The sequence below is a fragment of the Gadus chalcogrammus genome, chromosome 12, assembly GCF_026213295.1.
Source record: "Gadus chalcogrammus isolate NIFS_2021 chromosome 12, NIFS_Gcha_1.0, whole genome shotgun sequence".
NCBI lineage: Eukaryota > Metazoa > Chordata > Actinopteri > Gadiformes > Gadidae > Gadus > Gadus chalcogrammus.
The window spans coordinates 32899819-32917462 of record NC_079423.1 but is presented as its reverse complement, the minus strand read 5'-3'; the positions used below and the strand labels follow the sequence as shown (position 1 = coordinate 32917462).

General features: G+C 52.2%; 1 protein-coding gene across 1 annotated transcript; it reads right to left on the bottom strand.

Annotated features, from left to right (window-relative positions):
- Positions 1 to 1443: 1443 nt before the first annotated feature.
- On the bottom strand, positions 1444 to 17298 carry acsbg2 (acyl-CoA synthetase bubblegum family member 2). Its single transcript, XM_056603440.1, has 15 exons — positions 17070 to 17298; positions 13667 to 13817; positions 13077 to 13168; positions 11610 to 11881; positions 10485 to 10573; positions 10109 to 10229; positions 9770 to 9850; positions 9370 to 9519; positions 8560 to 8736; positions 7794 to 7975; positions 6666 to 6908; positions 5916 to 6133; positions 4617 to 4756; positions 3497 to 3743; positions 1444 to 3023 (listed from the first exon to the last, which is right to left on the bottom strand). Exons 1-15 carry the CDS (start codon positions 17074 to 17076, stop codon positions 2908 to 2910), a joined length of 2286 nt encoding a protein of 761 aa, XP_056459415.1. The 5' UTR covers positions 17077 to 17298; the 3' UTR covers positions 1444 to 2907.
- Positions 17299 to 17644: the final 346 nt, after the last annotated feature.

Sequence of the window (17644 nt, the reverse complement as noted above, 5' to 3'; positions counted from 1 at the left end):
TTCATTATTTTAATGTCTCGTTTGTTTGGTTTCTTTTTTTATTTTCTAGGTCATATTATGAATAAATTCATTGAGTACTGTCAGCCGTGGCTCCTGTGTGTGTGTGTGTGTGTGTGGGGGGGGGTCACCCTGGGATGGGGTTCACAGAGTGGTCACATGGGGCGCACTAATGTTCTGCCAGGGGTCAAAAGGACAACCAGGAGGCGAGCAGAAGGTCACCTCCCTCACAATGGACGCTCTTCATCACAATAGACCTCTGCTACGTCCTCCTGACCCCCCCAGAACCCTCTAGAAGGTCCCAACGTCCGGACCCCCCCAGAACCCTCTACAAGGTCCCAACGTCCTGACCCCCCCAGAACCCTCTAGAAGGTCCCGAGGTCCGGACCCCCCCAGAACCCTCTAGAAGGTCCCAACGTCCTGACCCCCCCAGAACCCTCTACAAGGTCCCAACGTCCTGACCCCCCCAGAACCCTCTACAAGGTCCCAACGTCCTGACCCCCCCAGAACCCTCTAGAAGGTCCCAACGTCCTGACCCCCCCAGAACCCTCTAGAAGGTCCCGAGGTCCGGACCCCCCCAGAACCCTCTAGAAGGTCCCAACGTCCGGACCCCCCCAGAACCCTCTACAAGGCCCCAACGTCCTGACCCCCCCAGAACCCTCTAGAAGGTCCCGAGGTCCGGACCCCCCCAGAACCCTCTAGAAGGTCCCGACGTCCGGACCCCCCCAGAACCCTCTACAAGGCCCCAACGTCCTGACCCCCCCAGAACCCTCTAGAAGGTCCCGAGGTCCGGACCCTGACCCTCTACAAGGTCCCAACGTCCTGACCCCCCCAGAACCCTCTAGAAGGTCCCGAGGTCCGGACCCCCCCAGAACCCTCTACAAGGCCCCAACGTCCGGACCCTGACCCTCTAGAAGGTCCCAACGTCCTGACCCCCCCAGAACCCTCTACAAGGCCCCAACGTCCTGACCCCCCCAGAACCCTCTAGAAGGTCCCAACGTCCTGACCCCCCCAGAACCCTCTAGAAGGTCCCGAGGTCCTGACCCCCCCAGAACCCTCTAGAAGGTCCCAACGTCCTGACCCCCCAGAACCCTCTACAAGGTCCCAACGTCCGGACCCCCCCAGAACCCTCTTGAAGGTCCCGAGGTCCGGACCCTGACCCTCTAGATGGACGTCCACTGGGCGCATTGCAGTCACTGAGCCGTCGCCACCTGCAGGTATTGTTCCATGACGGCTGTGTGTAACGTGTGTGTAACGTGTGTGTAACGTGTGGGGGGGGGGGGGGGGGGGGGGGGCGCATCACTTCAACTATCCTTTCTTGTGTCCCCAAAGGGATAAATGTGTTACTATAGCAACGTTTGTTATTGCAATCCTGTTTTGGTTCCCCACCATCAATAGTGGAAATAATGTTATGAAGACCAAAACTAAGAAGTGAATGCCAAAAGAAAGACATGAATCAACAGCAGTCCATAGGTGAGAGATGCGTTTAATATATATATATATATATATATAGCGTACGGCTATACATTGTTCACATACAGCATGTTTCTTCAAGCTGAGCAGCAGGTATAGATCTACAAGCACGTTCTGATCTGAGAATGCCAGAGGATCGGGCTGAACCAGCTCCATGAGTCCAATATGTTTGGAGCCCGACGTAGAGTTAACTACCTGCGGCTTGGGTCGCCGTCATACCCTCTGGGGCTCATACCTTCTGGGTCTCCTCCTCGCTAGACTAGCTGCTCCGGCCTTCATGTGGCCAAGCTCAGAATAAATAACGGCACTATTTCTATAGGACTTTTGTAGTCGTTTCCAAGTCTAGTTGGCTTCCAATTGGAAGAATTAACAAAGAAAGTAAAGCCATGTATAGCGCCATTAGCAAGGAATCGCAAATGCGCAGTTTTAGTTAAATATTCTTATGTGCACCATAAAAGGATTCAGAGCATCAGGTCTGGAACATAAAGCTGATGATCACTCCACATGAACCCAATCAAATTAACAAGAACATGAGAAAAGGCTGAGTATGTAGACAAAAAACATATATACAATATCTAACAAAATCACAGTAATTTTTTACACAGAATGATAATCATTAAAATGACTTTTCGAACACCACACACCATAGGGTTGGAATATCAATGTGCAGAAAATAAGCATACACACATCCCATATCTGAAACATAAGACACAGGCTGCTGGCTGGTTCTGACTGTACTGTGTGTGTGTGTGTGTAGCCTCAATGGTTTACTATAAGGGTATAGTCTGAATGCCAACAGTTACATTGTTAAACGTCCTGAATTGGCCAAACCGTTACTGATTCCCTGACGGACAGACTTCATGGATCTGCTTCTTCAGAGCCTTGAGGACGACAGTAAGACAGAAGCAATAAATAGAACAACGATATATCTCCTCAGTGCTGTATCACAACGCCCTCTTCCTGCTTAAGGCCAGTTAACACTAAACATGTAAACATTTGTCAATTTACTTTTGTTCAATAGGTTTTTAATGGTATCTTTTGCATCAGCATATTTGGCCTCTGTAAGATTGTTTTGGACTTTGGCGAGTAAAGCTTTGAAGGACAAAAAACCAAGACTTTTCTTTTTTTGGATACTCAAGCAAATCAAGTGTTACAGTAAAGTAAACAATGTATATTCTTACATACAGCTGTGACTACTTCATCGATAGGATATTACCGCCCCACAATAATAAATAAATAGTTGTCCTCAGCTTATGGATAACTTAAAATAAACACAAAAACAAAGCAACAACAAAGATCCCATAGGTTTTATGGCTTGTGGACCTTTCCTTCATAACCTTCCGGGTGGGGGGGGGGGGGGGGGGGGCTGCTAAGAAGAATCCACCTTCTGTGGCCTCTGGCTCCCTCTTTGGGCTGGTGGGCTGTGACGGGGGGCTCTTATTTTGACAGGGGGTTGTCGGGGGTGCTGGGTGTCGCCACCTCTTTGTAGAAACTGTCAATCTGTTCCATATACATCTTCATCACCACTGGCCTCCTCAGCTTCATCGTAGGGCCTGAGAGAGAGAGAGAGAGAGAGAGAGAGAGAGAGAGAGAGAGAGAGAGAGAGAGAGAGAGAGAGAGAGAGAGAGAGAGAGAGAGAGAGAGAGAGAGAGAGAGAGAGAGAGAGAGAGAGAGAGAGAGAGAGAGAGAGAGAGAGAGAGAGAGAGAGAGAAACCAATCAATAGGGATTCCCAAGCTCTAGGAATTCCCAAGTCTTAGATGGACCCTTCACCAAGATGTCCAAGAGGAGGAGTCAACTCCCCTGAGGAGAGAAGTGGACTAACCCAAGAGGAGGTGTCAACTCCCCTGTCCCAAAGAGTGGACTGACCGAAGAGGAGGAGTCACCTCCCCTGAGGAGCGGAGTTGACTGACCCAGAGACTCCCCTGTCCCCAAAGAGTGGACTGACCCAGAGAGGAGGAGTCACCCGAGCAGAGCCAGGGTCAGAGGTCGTTACGTTTTTTCCTAGCCCCGCCCCCACCGACTCACCGAGCTCGCCCCCGATGATGGAGAAGTCTCGGTCGAGCACCACCCACTTCTGGACCCGCTGGGCGTTGGAGGCGGCGCGCTCGTTGACACGGTTGATGCCCTCCTGAATGGCGGCGTGCACGGCGCGGTCGCGCCCGCCGCACACCTCGGACACCCGCGTGGCGGAGCTGCCCAGCCGCTGACACACCTCCACGGCCTCCGCCGTCAGCTCGTCGGTCGGCACGCCCGTCTCCTCGTTCAGCTGGCCCTGAGCAGGGGCAGACGTACCAGATAGACAGGTCAGAGTCCTGGTGTCTGGAGGACACGGGCTAGGCCCTCATCCCTCCAGGTATCAGTCCTGGAGGACACGGGCTAGGCCCTCATCCCTCCAGGTATCAGTCCTGGAGGACCACCGGCTAGGCCCTCATCCCTCCAGGTATCAGTCCTGGAGGACACGGGCTAGGCCCTCATCCCTCCAGGTATCAGTCCTGGAGGACCACGGGCTAGGCCCTCATCCCTCCAGGTATCAGTCCTGGAGGACCACCGGCTAGGCCCTCATCCCTCCAGGTATCAGTCCTGGAGGACCACCGGCTAGGCCCTCATCCCTCCAGGTATCAGTCCTGGAGGACACGGGCTAGGCCCTCATCCCTCCAGGTATCAGTCCTGGAGGACCACCGGCTAGGCCCTCATCCCTCCAGGTATCAGTCCTGGAGGACCACCGGCTAGGCCCTCATCCCTCCAGGTATCAGTCCTGGAGGACCACGGGCTAGGCCCTCATCCCTCCAGGTATCAGTCCTGGAGGACCACCGGCTAGGCCCTCATCCCTCCAGGTATCAGTCCTGGAGGACCACGGGCTAGGCCCTCATCCCTCCAGGTATCAGTCCTGGAGGACCACCGGCTCTCCTCCCATCACGGGTCGACCACTTTGCCAAAAGCAACGCTGACAGATTGATTAAGGTTCTGTTCAACAGATACTAAGTTCAACAGATACTTCCCATATTGTCCACCAGGTGTCAGTGTTTACAATGATTTAATTTGTGGTGTTTTCCTTTACATGGCTGTGGTGAAGAAGTATGGATCATGGATCATGAAGGGTTTTGGCCCACTTGGCAGTAGAAGCTAAAGAGGCGGGTCTCGTTACCTTGACGGTGAGCAGCATGGACAGGAACTTCCTCTTGTCTCCGATCAGCATTGCGTTGCTGACCAGCGGCACCATCTCCTTCACCGCATCCTCGATGGGAACCGGGGGGATGTTCTCCCCTCCGGCCGTGATGATGAGCTCTGCACCACAGGACGTCCCAGCGTCACATACCCAACATCTAACCCCATCATCTAACCCCAACATCTGACCCCAACATCTAACCCCAACATCTAACCCCATCATCTAACCCCAACATCTGACCCCAACATCTGACCCCAACATCTGACCCCAACATCTAACCCCAACATCTAACCCCAACATCTAACCCCAACATATGACCCCAACATCTGACCCCAACATCTGACCCCAACATCTGACCCCAACATCTGACCCCAACATCTAACTCCAACATCTAACCCCAACATCTAACCCCAACATCTAACCCCATCATCTAACCCCAACATCTGACCCCAACATCTGACCCCAACATCTGACCCCAACATCTAACCCCAACATCTAACCCCAACATCTAACCCCATCATCTAACCCCAACATCTAACCCCAACATCTGACCCCAACATCTGACCCCAACATCTGACCCCAACATCTAACCCCATAATCTAACCCTAACATCTAACCCCAACATCTAACCCCATCATCTAACCCCAACATCTGACCCCAACATCTAACCCCAACATCTGACCCCAACATCTAACCCCATAATCTAACCCTAACATCTAACCCCATCATCTAACCCCATCATCTAACCCCATCATCTGACCCCAACATCTAACTCCAACATCTAACCCCATCATCTGACCCCAACATCTGACCCAAACATCTAACCCCATAATCTAACCCTAAGATCTGACCCTATCATCTAACCCCATCATCTAACCCCATGATCTAACCCTAACATCTAACCACATCATATAACCCAACATCTAAATGTAACATCTAACCCCATCATCTAACCCTAAGGTCTAACCCTAACATCTAACCCCATCATCTAACCACAACGTCTCACCCTAACATCTAACCCCATCATCTAACCCCATCTTCTAACCGTAACATCTAACCCTAACATATAACTGTAACATCTAACCCCAACAACTAACATCTAACTTCTAACCCCACCTTCTGACCCATAAACACTGGTGTCCAGGATGGTTATAGGGTACATTTATCCTTAATTATCTAATAGAGTTTGTGTTCGCTGGGCGTCTCCTACGCACTCACAGACCCCGCCTCCAGGAAATCAAACTGCCTGAGCTCGCCTCCTATTGGCTGCTCCGTTACCTTTGATGCGCCCGGTAATGTAGAGGAAGTCGTTGTCGTCGTGCTTCCCCAGGTCGCCCGAGTGCAGCCAGCCCTCTGCGTCCAGCGCCTCCTCGGTGCGCTCGTACTGGTTCAGGTACCCCATGAACAGGTGGCGCCCCCAGAAGCAGATCTCCCCGATGCCCTCCAAGTCCGGGTTGTGGATCTTCGTTTTGCAGCCTTCAATCTCCTTCCCACAGCTGGGAGGGAGGGAGGCAGGGAGGGAGGGAGGGAGGCAGGGAGGGGGGGAGGGAGGCAGGGAGAGGTGTGATGTGAATTTTGTTAATAAAGTATTTTTTTTTTTGTCTACATCACTGTGGAGACAAGGCCGGAGGAAATGCAGTCTATCTCTGTTCACTAGGGGTCCTCATAGCTCACAGGAAGAGAGAAAGAAGCAGAGAGAGAGAGACAGGATAGAGAGAGAAGGAAGGAGACAGGCTCCTATATTAGAACCGGCCAGCAGCCAACAGCAGATAGATTTGACCTTTTGGCCTAAAGATCCATTTTGGAACCTCAAAGAAATGACTGAGAAACGGAAAGAGAGAGGGGGGGGGAGAGAGGGAATAGAGAAAGAGAGGGATGGACAGAGCCCGAAAGAGCGAGAGCGAGAGCTAGAGCGTGAGCGAGAGCTAGAGCGAGAGCTAGAGCGAGAGCTAGAGCGTGAGCGAGAGCTAGAGCGAGAGCTAGAGCGAGAGCGTGAGCGAGAGCTAGAGCGAGAGCGTGTGTGGAGACCTGGTGAGCCGGAAGGCGTCGGGCAGAGAGATGGTGTGTGGGCCCGAGCTCTCGCTCATGCCGTACAGCTCGTAGAGCGGCACGTCCAGGCTGAGGAAGAAGTGCAGCGTGTCCTTGGTGATGGGCGCCGCCCCCGTGTAGCAGCGCAGGCAGCGGTCCAGGCCCAGCGCCTTGCGCACCTTCTTGAACACCAGCTTCTTGGCCAGCCGGTAGTTGAGTGGAGAACGCCCGGCTGCTCCAGTCCTGACAGGGTGAGGGTCATATCAGGGTTATTATGGGATGGTCCAACCCATCATAATCCTGACAGGGTGAGGGTCAAACCAGGGTTATTATGGGATGGTCCAACCCATCATAATCCTGACAGGGTGAGGGTCAAATCAGGGTTATTATGGGATGGTCCAACCCATCATAATCCTGACAGGGTGAGGGTCAAATCAGGGTTATTATGGGATGGTCCAACCCATCATAATCCTGACAGGGTGAGGGTCAAATCAGGGTTATTATGGGATGGTCCAACCCATCATAATCCTGACAGGGTGAGGGTCAAATCAGGGTTATTATGGGATGGTCCAACCCATCATAATCCTGACAGGGTGAGGGTCAAATCAGGGTTATTATGGGATGGTCCAACCCATCATAATCCTGACAGGGTGAGGGTCATATCAGGGTTATTATGGGATGGTCCAACCCATCATAATCCTGACAGGGTGAGGGTCATATCAGGGTTATTATGGGATGGTCCAACCCATCATAATCCTGACAGGGTGAGGGTCATATCAGGGTTATTATGGGATGGTCCAACCCATCATAATCCTGACAGGGTGAGGGTCATATCAGGGTTATTATGGGATGGTCCAACCCATCATAATCCTGACAGGGTGAGGGTCATATCAGGGTTATTATGGGATGGTCCAACCCATCATAATCCTGACAGGGTGAGGGTCATATCAGGGTTATTATGGGATGGTCCAACCCCATCACATAATAACAAGGTTGAGTGGATCCTTCTTGTTTGCTCCTGTACCAGACAGATGAAATACACGGACGTGTGTGTGGTAGTTTAGGAGTCCGTGATCTTAATTCAAGAGGACGGTGACCTGTTCGAGTCCCCAGGGGCCGGGTACGTACTGGTTCATCTTGCTGAGGTTGGTCTGCAGGCCCACCTCCTTGGCCCAGGACGCGACCTTCCGCGTCAGGGTGGACGACTTGGCCCCGACCGACTTCATCTTCTCCTGCATCTTCTCCCAGACGCGCGGCACGCCCATGAAGGCCGTGGGTCGCACCTCCTTCAGGGTGAGCACCAGCGAGCCCTGGAGAGAAGACCCCCGTTACAGACCCCCGGTACAGACCCCCGGTACAGACCCCCGTTACAGACCCCCGGTACAGACCCCCGTTACAGACCCCCGGTACAGACCCCCGGTACAGACCCCCGGTACAGACCCCCGCTGGCTCTCTGCCATGTTGAGCGCAACGTGTTTAACCAGAGTTTCACCAGACAACAGAGGAGGACGTCCAGCCTGGGATGTGGTGCAGAAGCTCCCAGACTGATCCCTATTGGTGCAGAAGCTCCCAGACCGATCCCTATTGGTGCAGAAGCTCCCAGACCGATCCCTATTGGTGCAGAAGCTCCCAGACCGATCCCTATTGGTGCAGAAGCTCCCAGACCGAGCAGACTGATCCTGGTGGTGACCTCTGGGAGGACCCAGCATGAGGTCTGACATACAAACGGTTGCTCAACGTCCCCTCCTGTGGGGTTCCTTAAACTTCATCTCCTATCTTTAAAGGACTGGCAGGAAGTTGATGAGCGATCAGACCCAACGGAGAAGCCACCACGGTCCTTCCAACCGGTGTCCCGACACATGGATGACCACGGTCCAACACGAGGGCGCCTCACCTTCAGGGCATCTGGCTGGGCGAAGTAGGTGGCCCCGCCCACCTTCATGGTGACCCAGATGTCCACCATCTGGGCGGCGATGTGGCTGAGGGGCAGGTAGCTGACCACCACCTCCTGGGACTGGGTGGCGTCCGTCAGGCCCACGTGGCGGCAGGTGGCACCCGCCGTCCAGGTGAGCTGTAGAGAGAGAGAGAGAGAGAGAGAGAGAGAGAGAGAGAGAGAGAGAGAGAGAGAGAGAGAGAGAGAGAGAGAGAGAGAGAGAGAGAGAGAGAGAGAGAGAGAGAGAGAGAGAGAGAGAGAGAGAGAGAGAGAGAGAGAGAGAGAGAGAGAGAGAGAGAGAGAGAGAGAGAGAGAGCATGGGTTCATGTGTCTCAATCTAGTCACTAACACACGACTCGTTCCTCACCCTTCCACACCCATTCCTGGATCCCTGCGGCCCCCTACAGGGACAGGAGAACCCGTTGCAGTAGCTGCAGGTGTGTGCTATAGGTGAGGATGTTTCAGATTAATTATGGTCTGTCGCATGTTACAAGACAACACCCTTAAGGGCTCCCAGACAAGTCAGACTCTGTGACCCCGGTGGCAGTGAGACATGTGCATTTACAGCAAGCCAACCCCGGCTTACGTTGGGCTAGGTTAAGGGCTAGGTTAAGGGCTAGGTTAAGGGCTAGGTTAAGGGCTAGGTTAAGGGCTAGGTTAAGGGCTAGGTTAAGGGCTAGTCTAAGGGCTAGGTTAAGGGCTAGGTTAAGGGCTAGGTTAAGGGCTAGGTTAGCCTGAGGAGGACCTTGGGGATGCGCTGGGTCTACTCACGTTATCGTGGCTCAGCATGACTCCTTTGGGCTGGCCCGTGGTTCCCGAGGTGTAGATGAGGGTGCAGCACTGGTTGGGCTTCTGACTGGAGATGATGCTGTCTAGCAGAGTGTCGGGCTCATCGCGGCCCAGGGCCATGAACTCTGCCCACTGAAAGAACCAGACAACCATCAGAACACCGTCTCTAGGAAGACTACCGAACAAGAGGAAGATGCGGGCATTTAGAGACATTTAAGTCATTACATTTGATCTAATCCTCTAATCTGGGATAAAGAAAGCCGTATAATCAACGGAATCTAAATCATTCAGGAAACAAGATGTGGTATGTCCACACACTGAATAACTATTGAGCATGCTGTATGCAGAGTTGTGGAGGTATGTACAGCCACACAGCCTTTACCGTGTACACGTTTGGCCTCTTCTCCTTGAGCTCGTCTTTGTATTGGACGATGGCCTTAAGGTGGGGCAGCTGATCCTGGACCTGGGAGAGCAGACACAAACCGAAACTGAACCCTAAAGATAAATTCATGAGTGGCACTTTGAGACAGGAATGTGGTCCGTCCTGTGAGGCTTTGGCCCCGCCCCCACATTGTGTGTGTGATTGAAGTTGTCAAACTGCCTGCAAGATTGATTATCTAGGTTAGTATGAAACCTAGGTAACACACACACACACACACACGCACACGCACGCGCACACGCACAAATACCTGAACACGGACACCAGAGATTCTTTGCTCACCTGTAAGATCTTCTGCAGCTGTTTGTTGTTCTCCACCACGATGACGTTGGCCTTGCAGTTGTCCGCCACGTACTGGCAGGCCTCGGCCGAGTTGGTGGTGTAGATGCCAACGCCGAAGCCACTACGAGAAACACACACACACATCAATGTAGGATAACTATCAACGGATGATTCCTGTGGCTTTGTACGTCCCAGCTTCAGCTCCACAACAGAATGACTTCTGGTCCCGATGTGACGGCTGATGTGACTGCCCCCCCGACGGGAACGGAGTGCGGCAGAGAGGGTCATCAGGGAGGATCAGACGACCAATGGGAGGCTGGACAGGAACCACACACACAACACACACACACAACGCACACAACAAGAAGACACTCACCCTGCCAAAATGGCCCCGATGTCAGCGATGAACCACTCAGCGGAGTTGAAGCCCAGGATGCCAACGCCGTGGTAACGCTCCAGGCCAAGCTAAGAGACGAGAACATCATTACCCAGAATACCCTCTGTCATCCTCAGTACAGTAGTATAGTACAGTAGAGTATAGTAGGCTGAATGTGACATCAGGCAAACCCCACACCCTGCAGTGATCGTTAAAGGCCGAGTAGAACCTCAGCCGAACCAGCGGCCTGCGGTCGGACAGAGCCAGGGTGGAGCCCTGCCCAGCTCCAGAGGGCGGGCTTAGTGGGCCTTAGTCAGGGCTTTGTGCACAATGACCTGTTTTGATTTTGGTTGTTTGTGAACAAACAGCTGTGTGTTTGTCTGCCTTGTCTGTCTGTTTGTCTGCTTGGAGTCATGGGCCAGTCCTGCGTCATGCGTATCAGCGAGGCTGATGTACACCACTTACAGAAGTGGATTGTTTCCAGCTGACTACGATATGAAGTGGATTGTATCAAGCTGACTACGATATGAAGTGGATTGTATCAAGCTGACTACGATATGAAGTGGATTGTATCAAGCTGACTACGATATGAAGTGGATTGTATCAAGCTGACTACGATATGAAGTGGATTGTATCAAGCTGACTACGATATGAAGTGGATTGTATCAAGCTGACTACGATATGCAAGACCGGAGTAAAGGCGTGGCAAACGTTGCACTGGGTAAAATGTGGAGAATGTTTCTTTACAAAAGTATTGCTTCTACTACACTCCCTGCTGAGTCCAAAGATAACCCAGTTCCCCTTTCCATCTGGAAGACAGACGCTGCTTCAGGTCCAAGAGAGGTCCACCCCATCCTCCCCTGGCCCCCCCCCTCCCCTGGGGGACCCCCCTCCCTGGGGCCCCCCCTCCCCTGGCCCCCCCCTCCCCTGGGGGACCCCCCTCCCTGGGGCCCCCCCTCCCCTGACCCCCCCTCCCCTGGCCCCCCCTCCCCGGGGCCCCCCCTCCCCTAACCCCCCCTCCCTGGGGCCCCCCCTCCCCTGGCCCCCCCCTCCCCTGGCCCCCCCTCCCCTGGCCCCCCCCGGTATCAGTGTGTGCGTCCTGGCCCCTGGGGGGCGGGGCCGTACCTTGAGGAAGGCCCGTGCGGCCGTGCGGCAGCTCTGGTAGTACTCCCTCCAGGTGAGGCTCTGCCGCTGCTCGCCCTCCTTCCAGCTGAGCGCCATGAGGTCGGGGAAACGCTCCACGGAGGCGGCGAACATCTGGTTGACGGTGAGCGGCGTCTCGGCGGCCATGCCGGACTCGCCCGTCCTCAGCGTCACCTCGCCGTCACGCTGGCAGGTCCAGAGGGCGGAGCCTCCCGCCGCCACCACCGAGAGGGAGTCCGGGCGCCGCGTGGTCGCTGAGGAGGACAGGGGGCGGGTTCACTCAGGAGGACCAATGATGCGGGTTCCCTCAGGAGGACAGGGGGCGGGTTCTCTCAGGAGGACCAATGAGGCGGGTTCACTCAGGAGGACCAATGAGGCGGGTTCACTCAGGAGGACCAATGAGGCGGGTTCACTCAGGAGGCGTCCTGTGGAGGGCGGCTCAAGGGCCGCCCTCCACACATGTTGATGTTTACCATCAAGCTGCTGCTCACTTTGGGTTATCAACTAGCGATAACTAGGTTATAAACTAGTGCTCAGAAAACCCACTTGGACTGCCTGTACAGCTGAGCTAGTTAGCCATAGGGTACAGGTTTTACCGTTCTACTAGCGTGGAGCTTTAGTCAAAGCATTCGGACGCTATCGTCACCCACAGTTGGATGTGAACACCATAAAAAATGCAGACAGGAAAGAAGAAGAAGAAATATGAAGTATAGCCAACATTTTACACTTTAGCGAACCTGCAGAGAGTAACATATTGAGGCTTAGATTAGTGTTGGGGCTGTCTCTGTCTTAATGCTGTTTACTTTAAAAAAAACATACGGGTTGAATATATAACCAAAAGCAGCATCGCCATTAATGAGAGTGTGGACACACACTCCTGTTATCTATTACTAGTTATTTTCATCTTGGTAGATGTGTGACACGAGGGTTAGGGTTAGGGTTAGGGTTGGGGAGGTTGGCCAGAAACTCGGCTCGTTTCTGGGAAGTCAGGAAGAGGATATTTTACTGGCAGCCGAGTGGAATTTTTGCTGGCTTCCGCTAACCCTCAAGGAGTCAGGAAAGGTTCAACTGATGTGATGCTTAAACCAGGCCACTAGTTGGCTTTAACCCAGGTCACTAGTTGGCTTTAACACAGGCCACTAGTTGGCTTTAACACAGGCCACTAGTTGGCTTTAACACAGGCCACTAGTTGGCTTTAACACAGGCCACTAGTTGGCTTTAACCAAGCCACTAGTTGGCTTTAACCAGGCCACTAGCTGTCTTTGTAATAGTTATTCTGGATTTCAAAATCAAGTAGAAACAATAACAGAAAAGCACATTTTACCCTCCAAATTCCTCGTTCAAGTATATATGCCAGCTAGTGTGTGTGTGTGTGTGTGTGTGTGTGTGTGTGTGTGTGTGTGTGTGTGTGTGTGTGTGTGTGTGTGTGTGTGGTTATTCACCACTGACCTCTTTCTGTGTTGGAGGTGGTGATGACGATGTCTTTACCATCTCTGATCTGTTCTTCCCCGTCTCCTGCCGATTCCTCCTCAGAGGATTCACTAAAGGGAGGACAGACACACGCACACACACACACACACACACACACACACACACACACACACACACACACACACACACACACACACACACACACACACACACACACACACACACACACACACGGTTATTAGACATGATGTCGATGTTTGTGCATTAGCCGTATTATTAGTTAGTATTGTAGTATTGTTAGCTAGTATTGTACTATTGTGAGTAAGTATTGTAGTATTGTTAGTTAGTATTGTAGTTGTATTAATTAGTATTGTAGTATTGTTAGTTAGTATTGTTAGTTAATATTGTAGTATTGTTAGTTAGTATTGTTACTTGGTATTGTAGTATTATTGGTTAGTACTGCTGCTTAGTATTGTAGTATTGTTAGTAAGCGTTGTATCATTGTTAGTTGTATTGTTACTTAGTATTGTAGTATTGTTACTTAGTATTGTTAGTTTGTATTGTTACTTAGTATTGCAGTATTGTAGTATTGCGTTAGGGTCTCCTACTTGTTGGTGTCTGTTGTGAGGTCGTCCAGAGAAGCCCCAGACTCCGGGGCCTTACAGGAGCCCTGCTGGGGGCCGGCCTGCTGGGGGCCGGCCTGCTGGGCGGGGTCCATGGCCGCAGCCGAGGACGTACCAGCGGGCTCGCACACGGTCACTAGGTCAGGAGGAAACATCAGCGGGTCAACAACGGCCAACACAAACCAACATTCACCAACACAGGATAGGCTGCTCCCATACCAGTCTGTGTGTGTGTCAGCAAGATTACAGAGATAAATAGATATAGATATTTATAGATATCGATATGGATATAAGGTTTGCACACAGGCTTGGAAGACCACCCTGCCTTGCGAAATGCAGTCTGAGTCTGAGTTTCTCGTCCACCACCCATCATGTGATCAACAGACGGTCCGGCACAACACTGACAGCAGGGCCGTGATGGGCAGGTCACAGGGGAGGGGGGGAGGGGAGGGGAGGGGAGGGGAGGGCCGGGCCTGGGGAGTGGAGCACAGCACGGTGATGCTGCTCCTTGACGACCGATATCATTAATAGAGCTAACAGGATTACAGAGCCTTCCATAAACACGTATTCACTGTCGGGGCTTTCTTATCAGAACAGCTCACAGGAGTCCTCCCAAACCACGAGCTCACAGCACAGCTGTGGTCCACTCTGGCCCCGGTCGTTAACCCCCCCCCCCCGTCCATAGGGCTCAGGCCGGGCTGCTGTTGGACTGTTTATCTAAAACACATACCAGGCGTCCTGTCCACCCATTGTGGCGGTAGCCTATCATGGCTCAGCAGTCACAACCGGCTGAGGGGAAATAGAACCACGTACTTCCCAAAACAACAACCTGGTTGATATGGTGGTTGGGGGGATCGAGGAAATAAGACACACTGTCATCTACCTTGAAAATATAAGAAGAGATTCCCTTCTGATACTAGGCCGGCCCCCAGAGCAGCTTCTGTTCTACACCGCATGGACTGAAGCAGATGAACCCTTCCATAGAGGTTCTGCTCCATGTGGTAATGACAGCTTGCATTTGCCGCTACACTCCTGCTTAGCCTCACGTTCCCCCACCAGCCAATGAAAGGGCTCTATCAGCTTGAGAGGCTGTACGTAGGGAGAGGCTCTCCAGAGCTGGCGTCACACGTCACTGCTTGGGGAGCCACCTTCCTCTGAACCAGGGGGTTGTTCTCCTCCGACCTCTCCTCAACCAGGCCTTCTGCCCACACAGCTGCTGCTCCCTTTCCATTTGCCCCGTGTCATTCCACTCTGGAGATTGTTGTGGTTGTGCATGAACACATGTCTATCGTGAGATCAAGTTTGAGGCAGTTGACCTCTTGGACCGCACCACAACCATTCTGAGTCGCTGGATCACATTTCTTGGCCAGAGTGATGTTTTTCATACATTGAGTTGCTGCCAATGATTCTATATTTGCACAAACCAGCAGGTAGGGTTACCTGATAAAGTGGTCACTGGGTACATACCGAAAGTTGTAAAACACTGTAAAACACTGGCAGCTTACAGCAGGCAAAGGGAAGTCTTCTGAAGGACAGCTGTTTGGGGGTCTTCCTACCCAGACCCCTAACCTTGATAAAACTGCAGCTCCCGTCACTCCCTCGCCAACAGCATGGCATCCACATGGGATCTTATCGCACATCGCTAACAAGGCAGCCATTTTATGTCCCTTCTGCTTTCTCCCAGCAGCAGCAGCTGCAGTCAGTCACCCTGACGGAGCCCTCAGCACTCGGTGCTCTCAGGGTGGAGGTCGCTGAGGCTGAGAAGGTTTGTGAGGGACTGATGTTCTAGAGAAACTTGAGGTAAACCAAGCCTCAAGATCGACGCCTCACGATGTCTAGAAAGGTCTCAAGTCGGTTACACCGAGTGAGACAGCGCTGCTTGCATAGACATTGCAGAGGTTGCTATGTGGCAGAACATCAGGTTACTATAGTAAATAATTACTATTACTGGCTAACAAAACACACACTCTCTGGTCTCTCCCTGTTATTTATTTTCTGAGCCCAGGTTCTAAGGTCACATGACCAGCCAGACCACATGACCATAGGGTCAGGGGCATGGCTCTGATTTATGTTTATGTTGTGTAGGCCCCTTAATGTCCAAGCAGAGTGCAGATCAAGGCCACCATAGCCGTATCAGAAATACCAGATAGATATGTTCATCACATGTTACTGAAGAAGCTTTGTGCTGCTGACATGGTCTTTAAGGCTCTAGGATCCTCAAGTCTCTGACAATTATGACTGCAAAGGCAGCCTACTGCTCAGAGAAACCGGAAAGCTGTTCTTCCTGTATTCCCCCCGCCCCCATGGGGGTCCAGTGGTAGCTTTGCCGAAGCGTTGAAAATGAAACAGCAAATGGCCACTGAATGAGCTCATGACACAAGCAGAACAGGAGCCCCTTTGGAAGGCTCTTTTCTAGAGCACGGAGCTCAGTGGTTATGTTGGTGATGTTCTTATTATGTTGTGCGTACGACCCTCACTGCCTCCACCATCCCTCCCTCAACCCACCCCTCCACCCAAACCAGGATCTGTCCTGGAGTAAGGAAAGGTATTGCTCCCGATCACAGTATCACCACACCCCAACATGTAAATACCCCCAAACGGCGCTCAACACTCAGTTCACACAGTTCCATGTGCCTGTCCCTCGTCCCCCAGCGACCAACCCAGCGCCGGACCCCAAACCCGTTTCTGTGCCGTCCGAGTTAGAATACTGATGTTGTTATTCAGCATTGTTATCATGAAGAGTCCAGCTCCAGGAGACTGTGAGACCCAGTTTCAGACTGGGGAGGCTTCTGGTACTACTTGTAGAGATATTAGAACCCCATTACCATCACAGGGTCCGATAACCCTCAGGTTCTCACCAATCATTAACCTTCACTTCTCTTGTGACTCCTCTACACCTACACCTTTACACCACACCTCTTCATCTCTACACCTACCTACCTCTATATTTACACCTCTACATCTACACCTCTACATCTACATATCTACATATCTACATCTACATATCTACATATCTACATCTACATATCTACTCCTTTACATCTCTACTCCTTGACACCTCTACATCTTCACCTCTACATCTCTAGGGCTGGCCGGCTCCACCCTGGGAACCAACACCGCATGCGACAGACTCATTACGGTGCGCTGAGTCTGATGATTGAATCCACTGGTATACTTTAATAACACATGAGATCATAAATCTAGTCCGTTAAACCTCAATATCATGGAGCAGACGTGTCGTTTGACTCCAATCCCGTTTTCAAGCCCATCCGATACTGGCCAGAGCCGTCAGCCCGTCAGCTGAAGATCTGGATGTACCAGTCCAGCGTGTATGTAACTAATAATAAGAGCTTTATCTACCAGAATTTATGTTTAATAATGTACTTACATTGCATTGTTGAGTGTGTAAATCTGAAGAATAATCTGGTCCAGTTTATTGAAGGTCTTTCTGCCCCGGTAGGCTCCTGCTATGGATCCGGCCGCTGGGAGAGGGATACGCTAACATCGACACTACGTCTACACTGTGGAACATCATTCATCTTCAGGCTGGTCGGTCTGGTTCCTCCTCTCAAGCCCCACCCAGGTCCACAGCCTCAAGCCCGGCTGGTCGGTCTGGTTCCTCCTCTGAAGCCCCACCCAGGGCCAGCCTCCCTACCACTTCTCCCCCCCACCCGAGAGACATTCCACAGACACCCGATTGGTTGGATGTGCTCACACCACAGGGTCGTCCTCCATATAAGGGTATGCAAGCTAAAACACGATCAGGGAGGGTAGAGCCGGCGCATACGCATCTGGCAGCATACGTGCTCGTCCCCGACCCTGACTACTCCATCCATCCACCATCACTGCACACTGCACAGACGTGCGCTGCACACTTCGTCACGACCGACGCTGATGTGGGTCTGATGGTTGAGTAATTACAAGACAAACGCACCAGTATGGAGCATAACGACTGGGTTACAA

What these genes read in the sequence shown, in the direction of transcription:
- acsbg2 (XM_056603440.1), bottom strand. An exon ending in AACCTCAGCAAGATGAACCA is followed by an intron (nt 6,909 to 7,793) that starts GTACGTACCCGG and finishes TCACCCTGTCAG; the next exon opens with GACTGGAGCAGCCGGGCGTT. An exon ending in CATCATCGGGGGCGAGCTCG is followed by an intron (nt 3,024 to 3,496) that starts GTGAGTCGGTGG and finishes TCTCTCTCTCAG; the next exon opens with GCCCTACGATGAAGCTGAGG.